Here is a 19714-nt window from a genome sequence, read left to right as displayed (position 1 = left end):
AGCGAGTGATAAAAGATAATGTGACTGAAAGAAATGTATTAGTGAGAAAAATAAGATTGGCCACAACCCACAGCTATTTCCATACGAAATGTATTTTTGTTTCTGTTAATTCTGTGTTTGCCTTTACAATGTTTAATCCATTTATGGGTTTTTGTTTTGATATGACATGCATATCAACCACTGCTCACAGGAATGATGTAATGCTTTCAAGTACGCAACCTGCAACATCCGGGTCTTTTTCGATTCCTGTTTCGTTAAGCTAGCTAGGTGCAGGCTGCCTGTCAAGTGAAGAGGCTGGGGCTTTCGGCTTGACGCTATTTGGCCTCAACAGCTCCGGCCTAAAAGTTTAAAGGAGGTACATTTGAAATATACTTTATGTCGCCAAATGAGAAAGTAATGTATCCCTGGTTTACTTTACAAATTGATGTACAGAGAGGTGCTAGCTAACGTTACCCACAAACTCTCAATCTTGTCGTTTTTGTCGCAGCTTCTGTTTGTCTTTACACTTTCAAAACAGCTCTTTCTGATTTTGGTAAGTCACATTTGTTTGTGCCTGTAAGAAACTGTCTCAAGTTAGTCTGTTAACATTTGCGATTAGCCATACTCACTAGCATTGGGGGCAGCGCGATGAGTCCGTGAGGGACTGAAGGCCTGTGAACGCTTGGGGCCGAGGCCCAAACGACGCAATGTTTTTTTTGTATTTTAATTGTCATATTGCCGCGGGAGGATTTAAGTTAGCTAGTTAGCCAACTAATAAACGTTGTTCAAAACATTGTTGGTAATTTCGTGAAAGTGTTTCTTGTTCTAGAAATTTAACTCGCCCTGGCTCGGTCATTGACTTAATTAACGTTCCCTAACAAATCTTGCCAGCTAGTTAGCTATGTAGGTTGTTATTTAACAGGTTGCTAAACCAGTTAGGTAGCCAACATCATTAAAACACCAAGATAGATTACTAACGTTAACTAGCAACATTACAATAAACTGTATAGCTAACGTTAGCTACCTAACCACACAAGAACAACACGTAACTAGTAGTGGACGTTGGCTTGGGACCCAACTAGGAAGCTAGCTAGCTGGATGGATTAGCTAGGTTTTTGCAGTACTGACTGTTTTGTAATGAACTCATACAATCAATGGCCAACACCTATAACACAGCTCGTTTACCAGATAACGTTAGTTCTTCATTGATAACTATAGACGTTCATAGCTAGTGTAGTGAGACAAATATTTAGTTTACATTAGTCACCTATTTTTGCAGACTGGTCGCATAGACTAGAGGTAACATAGTAAACGTATATCCGGGACAGCCAAATTAGTATGATACCTACAGTAAGTTAACAGTCAAAAGTTGACACATCTACTCATTATTTTTATATTTTTTTATTTTACTGTTCTATTTTACTATTCTATTCTACGTTGTGGAATAATAGTGAAGACATCAAAACTATGAAATAACACATATGGAATGATGTAGTAACCAAAGAAATTGTTAAATAAATCAAAATATATTTTAGTTTCTTCAAAGTAGCCACTCTTTGCCTTGACAACTTCGCATTCTCTCAACCAGCTTCACCTGGAATGCTTTTCCAACAGTCTTGAAGGAGTTCCCACATATGCTGAGCACTTGTTGGCTGCTTTTTGTTCACTCTGCAGTCCAACTCATCCCAAACCATCTCAATTGGGTTGAGGTCGGGTGATTGTGGAGGCCAGGTCATCTGATGCAGAACTCCACTCTCCTTCTTGGTCAAATAGCCCTTACACAGCCTGGAGGTGTGTTGGGTCATTGTCCTGTTGAAAAACAAATGATATGCCATCCCATCTGGTATGCACTATCACTGCGGAATTGTGGTAGCCATGCTGGTTAAGTGTGCCTTGAATTCTAAATAAATCACTGACAGTGTCACCAGCAAAGCACCATCACGCTTCACGGTGGGAACCACACATGCAGAGATCATCCGTTAACCTACTCTGTGTCTCACATCTCAAATTTGGGCTCATCAGACCAATGTCCATTCCTCGTGTTTCTTGGACCAAGCAAGTCAATGTTGAGATGTCTGTTACTTGAACTATAAGAAGCATTTATTTGGGCTGCAATTTCTGAGACTGGTAACTAATGAATTTATCCTCTGCAGCGGAGGTAACTCTGGGTCTTTTTCTGTGGCAGTCCTCATGAGAGGCAGTTTCATCATAGCGCTAGATGGTTTTTGCGACTTCACTTGAACTTTCAAAGTTCTTAGAAATTTTCCAGATTGCTTATTTGAGCTGTTTTTTATTTTATTTGTTACTTTTAACTAGGCAAGTCAGTTCAGAACAAATGCTTATTTCCAATGACGGCCTACACTGGCCAAACCAGGACGATGCTGGGCCAGTTGTGCACCGCCCTATGGGACCCCCAATCACAGCCGGTTGTGATACAGCCTGGATTCGAACCAGGGTGTCTGTAATAACACCTCTAGCACTAAGATGCAGTGTCTTAGACCGCTGCACCACTTGGGAGCCCCCCGTTCTTGCCATAATATGGACTTGGTCTTATACCAAATAAAGCCATCTTCTGTATAGCCACCCCTACCTTGTCACAACACAACTGATTGGCTCAAACGCATTAAGAAGGAAATTCCACAAATGAACTTTTAACAAGGCACACCTGTTAATTGAAATGCCTTCCAGGTGACTACCTCATGAAGCTGGTTGAGAGAATGCCAAGTGTGCAAAGCTGTCAAGGCAAAGGGTGGTTACTTTTTAAGAATCTTAAATATAAACATTTTTGGATTCAATATGTTATTTCATAGTTTCTTCACTATTATTCTACAATGTAGAAAATAATAAAGGAAAAACCCTGGAATGAGTAGGTGTCCAAACTTTTGACTGGTACTGTATATTAACAAGAGTTAGTGGATTCGGCTATTTCAGCCACACCCGTTGCTGATAGGTGTGTAAACTCGAGCACACAGCCACAGCTCAGTGACTTTCAACGTAGCCCGTCATAGGATTCCAGCTTTCCAACAAGTCAGTAAGTCAAATTTCTGTCCTGCTAGAGCTTCCCAGGTCAATTGTAAGTGCTGTTATTGTGAAGTGGAAATGTCTAGGAGCAACAACTGCTCAGCCGCGAAGTGGTAGGCCACACAATCTCAGAGTGCTGAAGTGCGTATTGTGTTTAAATCGTCTGTCCTCGGTTGCAACACTCACTACCAAGTTCCAAACAGCCTCTGGAAGCAACGTTAGCACAATAACTGTTTGTCAGGAGCTTCATGAGATGGGTTTCCGTGGCAGAGCAGCCGCCACACAAGCCTAAGATCACCATGCACAATGCTAAACTTTGGCTGGAATGGTGTAAAGCTCGCTGCCATTGGACTCTGGAACAGTGGAAACGTGTTCTCTGGGGTGATGAATCACGCTTCACCATCTGGCAGTCCGACGGACAAATCTGGTTTTGGCGGCTTCCAGGATAATGCTACCTGCCCGAATGCTTAGTGCCAACTGTAAAGTTTGCTGGATGAATAATGGTCTTTGGCTGTTTTTCATGGTTCGGACTTGGCTTCTTAGTTCCAGTGTAGGGAAATGTTAACGCTACAGCGTACAATGAGATTCTAGATGATTCTGTGCTTCCAACTTTGTGGCAACAGTTTGGGGAAGACCCTTTTCCTGTTTCAGCATGATGGTGCCCCCTTGCACAAAGCGCGGTCCATACAGAAATGGTTGGTCAAGATCGGTGTGGAAGAACTTGACTGGCCTGCCCTGAGCTTAACCCCATCGAACACCTTTGGGATGAATTGAAATGCCGACCTCGAGCCAGGCCTAATCGCCCAACATCCAGTGCCCGACCTCACTAATGCTGTTGTGGCTGAATGGACGCAATTCCCCACAGCAATGTTCCAACATCTAGTGGAAAGCCTTCCCAGAAGAGCGGAGGCTGTTATAGTAGCAAAGGGGAACCAACTCCATATTAATGCCCATGAGTTTGGCATTAAATGTTTGGAGAGCAGGTGTCCACCTACTTTTGGTAGTGTATGGTTACATGCAAAATACTTACTACTTTTCAGCTACCCATAACCTTAACCCTTTTAGCTAACCCTTCCCCTAGCCTTAACCGTTTTAGCTAACTCCTAAACTTAACCCCTCGAGCTAGCTAGCATCAGCCACCTAGCAAACGTTAGCCATAACAAATTGGAACTTGTAACATATTGTACGTTTTTCAAATTTGTAACATTGTATGTTTTGCAAGTTATTAATGTTGAACGAATTGCAATTTGTAACATTGAATTTCAATTCGAAGATATCATACGAAATGGAGTGTCTAGGATTTACCTGCAGAATAATACAAAATGCTCTGAGGCCACGTTGCAATGCATGAGATCAGCCTAAGGTGCTAGTTAATCATTTTTGCAATATAATGATTGCGGATGTGTCATCTACTTCTAAATAATCCCTATCTTAACAGTTGTTATCTGGCTAATATTTAGGTGTTTTATTTATTAAACTTGTAGCTAGCTGAGCTTAGCAGAATAACAAGTGTCAATATTATAAACACTCAACTGTCCTAAATTGAATAGTATAATTGTTTCATTCCTGTTTTAAGGGGGATACAATGGGGGCGTTTTTGGACAAGCCAAAGATGGAGAAGTACAATGCTCATGGTGAGGGGAACTGTCTGACCTATGGCCTGAGCAGCATGCAGGGCTGGAGGGTGGAGATGGAGGATGCGCACACGGCAGTCATTGGCCTGCCTCATGGGCTCGACCCTTGGGCCTTCTTTGCGGTTTATGACGGGCATGCTGGCTCCCAGGTGGCAAAATACTGCTGCGGGCACCTTCTGGAGCACATCACCAGCAATCCAGACTTCCAGAGTGCTCTGGAGCCAGAACCCAACGTTGAGAGTGTGAAGACCGGCATCCGCACAGGTTTCCTGCAGATTGATGAGCACATGCGGTCCATCTCTGAGAAGAAGCACGGTGTGGACCGCAGCGGCTCCACCGCGGTGGGGGTCATGATTTCTCCAGGTCACATCTACTTCATCAACTGTGGAGACTCCCGGGGTCTTCTTAGCCGTGGAGGAGCTGTGCACTTCTTCACACAGGACCACAAGCCCAGCAACCCACTGGAGAAGGAGAGGATCCAGAATGCAGGTGGCTCTGTCATGATCCAGCGAGTGAACGGCTCTCTGGCAGTGTCCCGGGCACTGGGAGACTTTGACTACAAGTGTGTGCATGGCAAGGGCCCCACAGAGCAGCTGGTTTCACCAGAGCCTGAGGTGTATGCCATTGAAAGGTCTGAGGTGGAAGATGAGTTCATCGTCCTAGCCTGCGACGGCATCTGGGATGTCATGGCCAATGAGGAACTTTGTAACTTTGTCAGGTCCAGGCTTGAGGTGACCGATGACCTTGAGAGAGTCTGCAATGAAATTGTTGACACTTGCTTGTACAAGGTGAGATTTGTCAATTTATTGTTCACATAATCGCTAACAGTTAAGCATTTGCATGCACCTGAATGTTACCACTCACATGTAGACAGTCAATTTCAAAATTTTCACAACATTTTGTCACACGAATAGACATGATGGATAGCACATGCTAAACGTTTTACTTTAAGTCTGTCTGTATTGCACTCGCTCTATGAACAGGGGAGTCGGGACAATATGAGTGTTGTGCTGATCTGCCTCCCAGGGGCTCCAAAGGTGACTGCAGAAGCCGTGAAAAGGGAAGCGGAGCTGGATAAGTACTTGGAAAGCAGAGTAGAAGGTGCAGCATCTTAATATGCGTATAGAAACCTAGATAATACAAGAACCTTGTCATGAATTTAATGTGATTTGAAGCTCACGTCACAAATTGTGTATTTCATAAATTGTTTTCCACTTAGAGAATGTGCGGTTCTGCTAATTTCCACAGAGATAATAAAGAAGCAGGGGAACGAAGGGGTTCCAGACTTGGTCCACGTGATGCGGACCTTAGCATCGGAGAGCATCCCTAACCTCCCTCCTGGGGGAGAGCTGGCCAGCAAGTGAGTGCGCTCTTTTCACTGTACTTCAGCCAACTTAATGTTTTTGAGGTCGATTAAGTACTAGCAAAATTGAGTAGCATGCTTTGCATGGTAAGGTTTCTTTAGGGGGAGGAATCTATTTCTGATCTCAGGTGCACAGGCACTCATGACTTTTCACCTAAGTGGTTTTGATAGCCCAAACTTTCACGCAAGTCCAAGCTATCAGTTGGGCTAATTGAATTTTGCCCTTGAATTCCAGCCTTCTGTTTTCCCCTCTTATGCTCAGCATTTAGCTCGCCTGTATAAACTGTTTTTTTTCCCGTTGGACTTGCATACAATGGTTTTGTTATTGCTTGCCTAGCTAAACCTGCATGTTTGGTAACTTTACTTTTTTGTGTTTTAGACGAAGCGTTATTGAAGCAGTGTACAACAAACTCAACCCATACCGGGGTGATGACACAGTAAGTATCACCCAACAATTGCTATCCTCTTCCATAAGCTTTTTTATTTGAATGTGTACGTACGTACGTACGTTTGTGCACATCTGTTTGTATGTCAAGGGGAAAAATACAATTTATCAGCTCAATTTGGAACATTCAACATATAACACTTCTTAGAATTTGGACCGCCCCCAAAAAATCTGTTTTTAAAGCTGAATCAAGGAGAGGCAATATGTATTTACATTTTTTTTATGTATGTATGTATGTATGTATGTATGTATGTATGTATGTATGTATGTATGTATGTATGTATGTATGTATGTATGTATGTATGTATGTGAATTATATACACACACACACACACACACACACACACACTTATTCAGACATGATGAATAATAGAATGACAGCACAGGATAATCCTCATGTTTGCATTGAACTGCTCTTTTCCTATCATTGCCTTATGGAAAGCTACAACCTAAGTTTACATACACTTAGGTTGGAGTCATTAAAACTCGTTTTTCAACCACTCCACAAATGTCTTGTTAACAAACTATAGTTTTGGCATGTCAGTTAGGACATCTACTTTGTGCATGACACAAGTCATTTTTCCAACAATTGTTTAGACAGATTATTTATTTCACTTATAATTCACTGTTCCACAAATCCAGTGGGTCAGAAGTTTACATACACTAAGTTGACTGTGCCTTTAAACAGCTTGGAAAATTCCAGAAAATTGTAATTTGTGGGCAGAAGCTTCTGATAGGCTAATTGACATCATTTGAGTCAATTGGAGGTGTACCTGTGAATGTATTTCAAGGCCTACCTTCAAACTCAGTGCCTCTTTGCTTGACATCATGGGAATATCAAAAGAAATCAGCTAAGACCTCAGAAAAAGAATTGTAGACCTTCACAAGTCTGGTTCATCCTTGGGAGCAATTTCCAAACGCCTGAAGGTACCACATTCAACTGTACAAACAATAGTACGCAAGTATAAACTCCATGGGATGACGCAGCCATCATACCGCTCAGGAAGGAGACACGTTCTGTCTCCTAGAGATTAACGTACTTTGGTGCAAATCAATCCCAGAACAACAGCAAAGGACCTTGTGAAGATGCTGGAGGAAACGGGTACAAAAGGCCGCTCAGCAAGGAAGAGGCCACTGCTCCAAAACCGCCATAAAAAAAGCCAGACTACAGTTTGAAACTGCATATGGGGACAAAGATCGTGTTTTTAAAAAAAATGTCCTCTGGTCTGATGAAACAAATTGAACTGTTTGGCATAATGACCATCGTTATGTTTGGAGGAAAAAGGGGGAGGCTTGTAAGCCGAAGAGCACCATCCCAACCGTGAAGCACGGGGTTGGCAGCATCATGTTGTGGGGGTTCTTTGCTGCAGGAGGGACTGGTGCACTTAACAAAACCGATGGCATTATGAGGGAGGAAAACTATGTGGATTATATTTAAGCAACATCAAGACATCAGTCAGGAAGTTAAAGCTTGGTCTCAAATGGGTCTTCCAAATGGACAATGACCCCAAGCGTACTTCCAAAGTTGTGGCAAAATGGCTTAAGGACAACAAAGTCAAGGTATTGGAGTGGCCATCACAAAGCCCTGACCTCAATCCTATAGAACATTTGTGGGCAGAACTGAAAAAGTGTGTGAGAGCAAGGACGCCTACAAACCTGACTCAGTAACACCAGCTCTGTCAGGAGGAATGGGCCAAAATTCACCCAACTTATTGTGGGAAGCTTGTGGAAGGCTACCCAAAACGTTTGACCCAAGTTAAACAATTTAAAGGCAATGCTACCAAATACTAATTGAGTGTATGTAAACTGACCCACTGGGAATGTGATGAAAGAAATAAAAGCTGAAATAAATCACTACTATTATTCTGACATTTCACATTCTTAAAATAAAGTGTTGATCCTAACTGACCGAAGACAGGGAATTTAATGGTATTAAATGTCAGGAATTGTGAAAAACTGACTTGAAATGTATTTGGCTAAGGTGTATGTAAACTTCGACTTCAACTGTATATAATCCTTGTTTGTAATCCACTTTCTATTTGACCTGTAATCCATTTTACTCATTACCATAACATCCCAGAATGCATTTAGTTCTTCCCACAGTTCACAACTTTTGTGTATTGTTTAGTTCACTCCTGAATTGACACTGCAGCCTTTGATGTAAAGATAACAAAATGCTTTATACTTTATTGAGTAGATGAGATTGCATGAACACAGCCAATGTTCTTCTTGACAGCAGGTTCTGTACTGTAACTCAAAACTTTTTGTTTGGAACTTAGCCAGTGTACAGATCTAGCCGAGGTCAGCCATGCCCATGAAACAGTTTGCTAAATTGTATTTTAAGTTAAGATTATGTTAAGACTAGGCCTAACCTAGGTCTATGAAACCAAACCAGCACTTGCAATCACATTTGTCGTGCTTAATTAACGAGGTAAATCAGTTTTTAGCTAGCCTCCAGATTGATTTAGGGTTTCTATTACTGGTTGGGTACTGTCATGATCAAATAAGCTTTTCACTTCACTTTGAAAAGGCAATGGTTCTTTTGTGGAGCTGTTTATACAGGGGTCGCATGAGCGTTCAGAAATCTGCATTTTCAAAACATAGACCATCAAAAAAACGGTCTTATTAAACCATTTCCCTGCGTTTTATATTGAAAGGGAACAGTTGTTGCCATAAATTGAGTGATAAGTGGCATGCAACTAGTTTTTCACCACACAAAATAAACTAATGCAAAACATTAGTCCGAAAATGGCTTTGTTTTCATCAGATGACAACAGAAGTGCAACACTATTTGGCTAGCAGACAAACAAACAATTAAATTAGCCTCAATGAAAAAGCAAGGTATTTTTTTGCAAAGACAATGCATGGCTATCAGATTTCTTATGTTTACCATAGAAAGAATGTAGCCGGCTACATTTCCTAATGTTTTGCCAAAACGACCAGCTAAAAGTAACCATTATACCTCTCTGCCATCAGTCGGCTCGCTGTCTGCTGAGCGAATGCTATTCTTGAATGCGGGAATTTGATTGGTCTGAAGGCCAGAGGAAATCTACTGCTCAAAAAAATAAAAGGGAACACTTAAACAACACATCCTAGATCTGAATGAAAGAAATAATCTTATTAAATACTTTTTTCTTTACATAGTTGAATGTGCTGACAACAAAATCACACAAAAATAATCAATGGAAATCCAATTTATCAACCCATGGAGGTCTGGATTTGGAGTCACTCAAAATTAAAGTGGAAAACCACACTACAGGCTGATCCAACTTTGATGTAATGTCCTTAAAACACGTCAAAAGGAGGCTCAGTAGTGCGTGTGGCCTCCACGTGCCTGTATGACCTCCCTACAACGCCTGGGCATGCTCCTGATGAGGTGGCGGATGGTCTCCTGAGGGATCTCCTCCCAGACCTGGACTAAAACATCCGCCAACTCCTGGACAGTCTGTGGTGCAATGTGGCGTTGGTGGATGGCGCGAGACATGATGTCCCAGATGTGCTCAATTGGATTCAGGTCTGGGGAACGGGCGGGCCCGTCCATAGCATCAATGCCTTCCTCTTGCAGGAACTGCTGACACACTCCAGCCACATGAGGTCTAGCAATGTCTTGCATTAGGAGGAACCCAGGGCCAACCGCACCAGCATATGGTCTCACAAGGGGTCTGAGGATCTCATCTCGGTACCTAATGGCAGTCAGGCTACCTCTGGCGAGCACATGGAGGGCTGTGCGGCCCCCCAAAGAAATGCCACCCCACACCATGACTGACCCACCGCCAAACCGGTCACGCTGGAGGATGTTGCAGGCAGCAGAACGTTCTCCACGGCGTCTCCAGACTCTGTCACGTGCTCAGTGTGAACCTGCTTTCATCTGAAGAGCACAGGGCGCCAGTGGCGAATTTGCCAATCTTGGTGTTCTCTGGCAAATGCCAAACGTCCTGCACGGTGTTGGGCTGTAAGCACAACCCCTACCTGTGGACGTCGGGCCCTCATACCACCCTCATGGAGTCTGTTTCTGACCGTTTGAGGAGACACATGCACATTTGTGGCCTGCTGGAGGTCATTTTGCAGGGCTCTGGCAGTGCTTCTCCTGCTCCTCCTTGCACAAAGGCGGAGGTAGCGGTCCTGCTGCTGGGTTGTTGCCCTCCTACGGCCTCCTCCACGTCTCCTGATGTACTGGCCTGTCTCCTGGTAGCGCCTCCATGCTCTGGACACTACGCTAACAGACACAGCAAACCTTCTTGCCACAGCTCGCATTGATGTGCCATCCTGGATGAGCTGCACTACCTGAGCCACTTGTGTGGGTTGTAGACTCCGTCTCATGCTACCACTAGAGTGAAAGCACCGCCAGCATTCAAAAGTGACCAAAACATCAGCCAGGAAGCATAGGAACTGAGAAGTGGTCTGTGGTCCCATGCACACCCCTACACCCCAGATAGAGCAGCACCAGAACCACTCCTTTATTGGGGGTGTCTTGCTAATTGCCTATAATTTCCACCTGTTTTCTATTCCATTTGCACAACAGCATGTGAAATTTATTGTCACAGTGTTGCTTCCTAAGTGGACAGTTTGATTTCCCAGAAGTGTGATTGACTTGGAGTTACATTGTGTTGTTTAAGTGTTCCCTTTATTTTTTTGAGCAGTGTATTTCTCTTCCAAGTGGAAAGTGCAACTGAAGCACACAATTTGTCTGACGCCGAGCAAAAATTAGATCTCCTTTTACAAAACGCAGCAATATATTTGTATGTTTTTTGGTCTTTTTCTTTCAGCGTGAAAAGCGTAGAATTCTGCATTAACGTGACCCCTTACTGGAGTTTTTGTTTGTGCCATCCTGAAGTGGCGTACTATACACTATCAAAACACATCTAGGCTGCGGTTTCCACTAATTGGTCTTGTCCATCAGTTATTTTGCCAATAATTGGGCAAAGGATCAGAATTGGGCTGACTGTAAATGCGTCTTGTGTGTTGCCCATAGGTAATGTCTCTGTTTAATGGCCAAAGATGCTTTCAGATCTATGTTGGCAGGATTGTAGTAGCAGTGATAGCTGGCAGGGCAATCTTAGTTGGCTGAAATTGTTTGATATCAATCTTGTGTTCTTGCTCCCTGAAGTTCCATTAATATGGCTAATATTCAAGATTCCTCAAACAGGAGGATCTCACAAATGTTTTAACGACAATATATTAATTGAAGCAATCATTCATAACCATTATCCAGTCATATCTAAACATTTATGATGACTACTCACTCCTACAACTTGTCGTTAGTGAGGTGTTCTATTCAAACTAACCATAAATAAAATGCTGTAAGAAATGTAGGTAAAAGGGAAGACTTCAAGAAATTGCTGTTTTATACCAGGGATCTCAATCTCAATTCCCAGAAAGCTTTGCTCATGCCTAAATTCTTTTCTAGATGCATGTCCAAGTTCTAGTAACTAGTTTAGGACAAAATTATCCTCTTGGGTGCAAAGATCAGCACATCTCCAGGAGTTGAAATCGAGACCCCTTGGATGTTGATCCAGTATCTGATGGGTTTTTCCTTCCATCCTTCAAGGACTCAGCGTCCACAGACGACATGTGGTAACACAACCCCTACCACTAACACAGCACAGAGTTTACAAACCTCTACCCTCAAGACTCACAGCAGCTCCATTCAGCAGTCTGTCTCCCCACCACTCTGAGCGTTCCATTTGTAAGAAGGGAATATGATGGGTGGAGGAGGAGATGCATGCACACCCCTACACCCCAGATAGAGCAGCACCAGTCAGCTCTGGAGTTCAGGATCCCCTCCATTTTGTCACCTTTATTTTCAATCCCACCCTTAACCTGTTAGGACTCTGTAGTTTTGTTTTCTTTTTTTTAATAATCAGTTGAAACAACTATTTTGAGCTGTAATTTCCTTGTTTGTATATTTCTGTTTTTGTGAAGTGCAATTGTCCTGTACAAAGCCTGTTTTTAATGCAGCTTGAGTTAAAGTAGAAAAAAAAATACCTTTATACACTATCAGCCCTTTTCCTGCTCTTCTGGAGTTCCAACAAATGTCTATTCAGTGAATATTACTGAATATTATGATGTGATATTATCCTCTTGCTCTTTTTATTTTTTTTGTTTGTCTTTGCTCCTTAAGAAACGGGTAAATTGTATAGGTTCACAGCACAGTAAGCTCTCTAAACCATAAATTCTAATATCTACATTTCTTTTGTTTGTATAAAAAGAATCTGCGTAGTGTAGTAACTATGGTACTACAGTCTTTCATTGTGTGTTCTGTCTTTTGGGGGAAGTTCTTGTTCATCTCCTGTAAACAACGCAACAAAGCAGTTCCTAGATGCAAATGAAGATGAGCTCACCCTACACCTTTTAACACTTGCTGTGTGTGTGTTTGTGTGTGTGTCTGCGCGCCTGCCTGCCTGTACTGGCAAGTGTTCCTAGGTACTTGTGTGCGTGCACATGTTTTGTATAGAGATGGGTCTGTATATCTGTAGCTGCTAGCTAATGTTTGCTATGGTGGTGCAGATTATGGCTAATGTTTGCTATGGTGGTGCAGATTATGGCAAATGTTCCTCCATTACTCCTACATACCTATTGTGCACCCGTCTTGTATATCAGTACGATACTACCCTTCACTTCAGAGCTTTGGAGAACACTTTGACACTGGATGGATTAAATTGACTTATTGCTATTTTTAACTTATGACATCTGCCACGACCATTTTGTAATTCTACTGACATGCAGTGATTTATGCTAGTCTGACTAGTTTACACGTTTTCATGTCATTCATTTAAAATGCACATATTTCAGCTTTGACAGCCCAGCATGCCAAGTGAAGTTTTCTGAGATTCAGTGCATTTTATTTCTTACAAGCCTGCGTTTGGGACTGAGAGGAGTTCAAATCACAACATCTATCTGATAATCTGATTTTACAAGTGTATAAGTGCTGATTTGTTAACCCTAATTACCACCATCGGTCTGAGTGAACCTTCAATCTTCCCTTAACAATTTTGAGGTGGTATTTTTTTTTAATTGTTGCAATATTCAACTATACAACCAAGAACAAATCCACTGAATGCAATGAGCTGTCCTAGAGTACCATGTATTTACTATGAGTGGTTTGGGGGGCTCTCAGTGTAGAGTCCTCAGCCACTGCACCAGGAGCCCGTGCACAATATGGTATGCTTCTATAGTGTATATGATTTTGCTGTAAATCTCTCTTAAAAAAATGAAATGAATAGTCAGACTAAATCTGTATTTAACACGCAGATGTATTTCTTGGTGAGATGTTTATTTTGAACTGCATTGCTGCAAATGTATGTGTCTTTTTTCTGACCTTTTGTCAAGGAATAAATCATGTTGCTTGAGTTAGATGCTTGCTTAGCAAGATACTCTTGTTTTTGGATGTTGAATCAATTAGAACTGAGCGCTGTAGGTAAATGTGTCCTAATCCCCTTGGGTTCTGTCCTGTTTGTCTAAAACAGGTTTTCCCAAACTTGGTCCTGGTGCCCCCCCAATGCACGTTTTGTTTTCCCCCCAAGAACAACACAGCTGATTTCAAATAATCAAAGCTTGATGACAAGTTTTTTATTTTATTTTATCAGCAGCAGAGTGCTAGGGCAAAAAAACACTACTTGCACCCGGGGGACCCAGGACCAAGTTTGGGAAACACTGGTCTAACACAGGGTAACGTACTGAATTTATAATTTCTCTTTAACCAACTGAATCTAATGATGTAACTTCTGGCAACAAACTACCACGTTGACTCCTGAATTTGACCCCAACAAAAACAGTTTAGAGATGGCTTGATATGCCACCTTTGTTATTGTATTTTATCCATACCTGCAGTTTTTAGAAATTCTAAACAAGACGAGGTACGTCCCAGATTAAAACTCTTAATGTTTGTTTTTTCTGAACTTGCCATATGGACAATTGATACAGCTGTAATGGCAATTATACTTAGAAAGGGTAAACAAGTCTAACAATGCCTTCATAATTTTAAGCAATGAAGTGACTGATGAATGAATCTGGTGAAGTGATTATGTAGTCATTGTTGAGATGCAAAATACCCATTCTGTTCAACTGTCACAGGTACCCAAGTCACTTTTCCAAATTGAGAAAGAAATGTGGTTAAATTGGTAAATGTTGTCTTTCTCTACTGTGAATTTGTGTAAAGGGAACCAAGTTTTAGGAGCGCGAAGAGGCGAACAACCGTAACACAAGCCCTATCTTTTTTTAACGTCTGTGAATAGTTTAGGATCTTAGCTTAAGGAGTGCAAATATTCGGTTACGCTGTTGTCCTTTTTATAAGCTAAAGTATTTTCTACAGAAATACTACAGTATGTATATTGTTTTTCATTTACGAAATGACATAACCAAGGAATTTTTTTTTTTTTTTTTTACAAGACGAAATAAATACTTTATTTCTGAAATGCATTAACTTAATCTTTAGGCTAGCCAGACATTTGTCTGTCATCTGTACAACTCACTGATTTTGTGCTGCCCTACTGTTGTTTAAGGAGTTTGGGATTTAAGTTCAGCGTTCTGTTGTCAACACACCAGTTTTAATGTGGGCTACTCGCATACTGTAGGACTTGCATACTGTAGGACTTGCATAGTGACTTAGGTGTTAGGTTCATGTAAGGCGTCATCTCTGTTATATAATTCTTATTTAAGCCTCAAGGAATATTATTTATATTGGAGTAAAAGAGATTAATGCTTGCGCCCATATTGTACATAATATTGATGTACCTCAGTTGTGGTGATACTGTGTGACCCTTTGGCAGTGGGTTGTGTCCCCTTTAACGGGGGCCTGAACTCCATGTTGCTGACCTTTTTCAGCTCACTAATAAGCTCACCGATTTGCCTTACCCAATCTAACTCAACCCCCTAATGTACTTGTTCTATGGAACACTTCAAGGAGTAATTTCAAATAGTGTTTCCAAGTTAGGGTACTTCTCTACAAAGTGGCATACTATCTTGGTAGTCACATGGTACACCTTTTCATTTCTGGTTTATATTAAAAACAAATGTTACCTTGTTGAATCTTTTGAAATATTATTTAAATTGCTCACTCCTGCAGATGTCATACTTTGAGCAAATGCAAGTGTTAAACAATTGGGTAACCTTGTATGCATTTGAAATGTGCGTACATGTCTGCTATATTTATGAATGCATTCAAGAATAGCTTTAGTCCTGTAGATAAGTATTGTCTGTTGATTCAACTGCTTCTCAGAGGCATCTGTGATTGACTACAAAGTTCAGTAACTGTATATTTTGTATTATGTTCTAGCTCCAAAGGAAAGACAGATAAAAAGAAATGTTAAAAAGCTTTGTTCCCTGAACTTTATTGTACTGTGTTGAGTCGATTGAACAAATTGCATTCCTTGCTTGTGAATTTATGCGTTCTCCTATTTCCCTGATCTTCTAATTTCTTTTGCCTTTTTGAAGTTTGAAATAAAATTTCTAGTTTGCAGAATGTACCACTAAATAAATGGGTTGTTACCTTGTATCACTCTTCATTTCATCTCTTGATCTGCTCAATTCATTGTCCCATTTTTAAAACCAGAATCTAAAACAATTTCAGACCTATCGATTCCTTCATAAAAGACCAAGGTTTTCAATCACACAATATACTGTAAGACACACAAAGTACTGATTTAGTGGTTTGTTGATTCAATAATGATCCACACAGTGCCTTTAAAGTATTCAGACCTTTTCCACATTTTGTTACGTTACAGCCTTATTTTAAAATGGATGAAAGAAATGAATCCTCTTTGATCTACATACAATGACAAAACGAATACAGGGCTAGAAATTTTTGCAAATGTATATAAAAAAAAAAGACCTTAATTACTTAAGTATTCAGACCATTTCCTATGAGACTTGAAATTGAGCTCAGGTGCATCCTGTTTCCATTGATTATCCTTTGTACAACTTGATTGGAGTCCACCTGTGGTAAATTCAATTGATTGGACATGATTTGGAAAGGCACACTCCTGTCAATATAGGGTCCCACAGTTGACAGTGCATGTCAAAGCAAAAACCAAGCCATGAGGTTGAAGGAATTGTCTGTTGAGCGCTGAGACAGGATTGTGTCTAGGCACAGGTCTGGGGAAGGGTACCACAAAATGTCTGCAGCATTGAAGATCCCCAAGAACACAGTGGCCTCTGTCATTCTTAAGTGGAAGAAGTTTGGAACCACCAATACTCTTCCTAGAGCTGGTCGCCCAGCCAAACTGCGCAGTCGGGGGAGTAGGGCCTTGGTCAGGGAGGTGACAGACTCTGACAGAGTTCAAGAGTTCCTCTGTGGAGATAGGAGAACCTTCCAGAAGGACAACCATCTCTGCAGCACTCCACCAATCAGGTCTTTATGGTAGAGTGGCCAGATGGAAGCCACTCCTAAGTAATGGACACATGACAGCCTGCTTGGAGTTTGCGCCCGGCCTGCCACAGGAGTCGCTAGTGCGCGATGAGACAAGGATATCCCTGCCGGCCAAACCCTCCCTAACCCGGACGACGCTGGGCCAATTGTGCGCCGCCCCATGGGCCTCCCGGGCGCTGCCGGCTGCGGCAGAGCCTGGGCTCAAACCCAGAATCTCTGGTGGCACAGCTTGCACTGCGATGCAGTGCCTTAGACCACCACTGTGTAGTTTTAAGGCAAAAACCAAAACGTGCATTCCTTGGGGTCCTGAGGACCGAGTTTGGGAAACGCTGCATTAAACACATGCATATTGAACCCACGTGCCTGCATTTGTCCCATAACCCCAGTGTGGTTGCACTAATGCTTGGGACATGTGTCCTCTAGCTTAGTGTCGAAGCATTGGCCCTGCCATGGATGTGGCTTGTCTGTGTTTGCCTGTCTGCATCCATAGGGGAGATGCAGCTTGGGATGGTCCAGGGCTGTCCACGGCGACAGATTTGGAACCCGTGGGAGGGATTACGTTAAATGTCAACATAATGTCATGAGCCGTGTTAGGTTAAACGGTGCTCAGTGCCATGCAGTTGATGTATCGGGTATAATTTGCATTGTTATGAATGGTCTGGTTGGGGAGTGGAGGTTTTGTCTTGTATCCCTGATTTAGCCAATATAGAGTTGAAGTCTGAAGTTTACATACACTTAGGTTGGAGTCATTGAAACTCGTTTTTCAACCACTCCACAAATTTCTTGTTAACAAACTATAGTTTTGGCAAGTCAGTAAGGATATCTACTTTGTGGATGACAAGTAATTTTTCCAACAATTGTTGACAGATTATTTCACTGTATCACAATTCCATTGGGTCGGAAGTTTACATACACTAAGTTGACTGTGCCTTTAAACAGCTTGAGAAATTCCAGAAAATGATGTCATGGCTTTAGAAGCTTCTGATAGGCTAATTGACATCATTTGAGTCAATTGGAGGTGTACCTGTGGATGTATTTCAAGGCCTACCTTCAAACTCAGTGCCTCTTTGCTTGACATCATGGGAAAATCAAAAGAAATCAGCCAAGACCTCAGAAAAATAATTGTAGACCACAAGTCTGGTTCATCTTTGGGAGCAATTTCCAAACGCCTGAAGGTACCACGTTCATCTGTAAAAACAACAGTACGTAAGTATAAACACCATGGGACCACGCAGCCGTCATACCGCTCAGGAAGGAGATGCGTTCTGTCTCCTAGAGATGAACGTACTTTGTTGCAAAAAATGCAAATCAATCCCAGAACAACAGCAAAGGACCTTGTGAAGATGCTGGAGGAAACAGGTACAAAAGTATCTATATTCACAGTAAAACGAGTCCTATATCGACATAACCTAAAAGGCCGCTCAGCAAGGAAGAAGCCACTGCTTCAAAACCGCCATAAAAAAAGCCAGACAAAGATCGTGCTTTTTGGAGAAATGTCCTCTGGTATGATGAAACAAAAATGTAACTGTTTGGCCACAATAACCATCGTTATGTTTGGAGGAAAAAGGGGGATGCTTGCAAGCCGAAGAACACCATCCCAACCGTGAAGCACGGGGGTGGCAGCATCATGTTGTGGGGGTGCTTTACAAAATAGATGGCATAATGAGGTAGGAAAATTATGTGGTTTATATTGAAGCAATATCTCAAGACATCAGTCAGGAAGTTAAAGCTTGCTTGCAAATGGGTCTTCCAAATGGACAATGACCCCAAGCGTATTTCCAAAGTTGTGGCAAAATGGCTTAAGGACAACAAAGTCAAGGTATTGGAGTGGCCATCACAAATCCCTGACCTCAATCCTATAGAACATTTGTGGGCAGAACTTAAAGCGTGTGTGAGCAAGGAGGCCTACAAACCTGACTGAGTTACACCAGCTCTGTCAGGAGGAATGGGCCAAAATGCACCTAACTTATTGTGAGAAGCTTATGGAAGGCTACCCGAAGCGTTTGACCCAAATGAATCAATTTAAAGGCAATGCTACCAAATACTAATTGAGTGTATGTAAACTTCTGACCCACTGGGCATGTGATGAAAGAAATAAAAGCTGAAATAAATCACTCTACTATCATTCTGACATTTCACATTTTTAAAATAAAGTGGTGATCCTAACTGACCTAAGACAGGGAGATTTTACTAGGATTAAATGTCAGGAATTGTGAAAAACTGAGTTTAAATGTATTTGGCTAAGGCTAAGGTGTATGTAGACTTCCGATTTCAACTGTATATACTGAACAAAAATATAAACGTGACAATTTCAAAGATTTTACTGAGTTACAGTTCATATAAGGAAATCAGTCAATAGAAATAAATTCATTAGGCCCTGGATTTCACATGACTGGGAATACAGATATGCATCTGTTGGTCAGAGATACCTTAGAAAGTTAGGGGTGTGGATCAGAAAACCTGTCAGTATCTGGTGTGACCACCATTTGCCTCATGCAGTGCGAATCATTTCCTTCGCATAGAGTGATAGTAGCCTGTGGAATGTTGTTCCACTCCTCTTCAATGGCTGTGCGAAGTTACTGGATATTGTCTGGAACATGATTGTCGATTCAGAGTGAACATGCTCAATGGGTGAGTGTGCAGGCCATGGAACAACGGACATTTTCAGCTTTATTTCATAACTTTCAATTCTCTGGCAATAGTTCTGGTGGACATAACTGCAGTCAACATGCCAATTGCGCACTCCCTCAACTTGAGACATCTGTGGCATTGTGTTGTGTGACAAAACTGCACATTTTAGAGTGGCCTTTATTGTCCCCAGCACAAGGTGCACCTGTTAAATAATCATGCTGTTTAATCAGCTTCTTGATATGCCACACCTTTTAGGTGGATGGATTATCTTGGCA

The 19714-nt window shown here is 41.8% G+C and overlaps 1 protein-coding gene across 4 annotated transcripts; it reads left to right on the top strand.

Moving 5' to 3' along the window:
• The first annotated feature begins 224 nt into the window (after nt 1-224).
• LOC115162246 (protein phosphatase 1A) lies at nt 225-15935 on the top strand. 4 transcript variants are annotated; one of them, XM_029713374.1, is made up of 7 exons: nt 225-355; nt 488-532; nt 4577-5422; nt 5618-5735; nt 5883-5994; nt 6377-6434; nt 11991-15935. In XM_029713374.1, exons 3-7 carry the CDS (start codon nt 4586-4588, stop codon nt 12018-12020), a joined length of 1155 nt encoding a protein of 384 aa, XP_029569234.1. In that variant the 5' UTR covers nt 225-355; nt 488-532; nt 4577-4585; the 3' UTR covers nt 12021-15935. The 4 variants fall into 4 exon arrangements, with proteins under 4 accessions (XP_029569234.1, XP_029569233.1, XP_029569231.1 ...); XM_029713373.1 differs by lacking the exon at nt 488-532 and having other exon boundaries at nt 226-355; XM_029713371.1 differs by having other exon boundaries at nt 232-532.
• Nucleotides 15936-19714: the final 3779 nt, after the last annotated feature.

The sequence above is a fragment of the Salmo trutta genome, chromosome 25, assembly GCF_901001165.1.
Source record: "Salmo trutta chromosome 25, fSalTru1.1, whole genome shotgun sequence".
Classification (NCBI taxonomy): Eukaryota; Metazoa; Chordata; class Actinopteri; order Salmoniformes; family Salmonidae; genus Salmo; species Salmo trutta.
This window is presented reverse-complemented; position numbering and strand designations above follow the sequence as displayed.

What these genes read in the sequence shown, in the direction of transcription:
- LOC115162246 (XM_029713371.1), top strand. Translation starts at nt 425, where the DNA reads ATGTACAGAGAGGTGCTAGCTAACGTTACCCACAAACTCTCAATCTTG. An exon ending in AACAGCTCTTTCTGATTTTG is followed by an intron (nt 533 to 4,576) that starts GTAAGTCACATT and finishes TCCTGTTTTAAG; the next exon opens with GGGGATACAATGGGGGCGTT. An exon ending in CTTGGAAAGCAGAGTAGAAG is followed by an intron (nt 5,736 to 5,882) that starts GTGCAGCATCTT and finishes TAATTTCCACAG; the next exon opens with AGATAATAAAGAAGCAGGGG.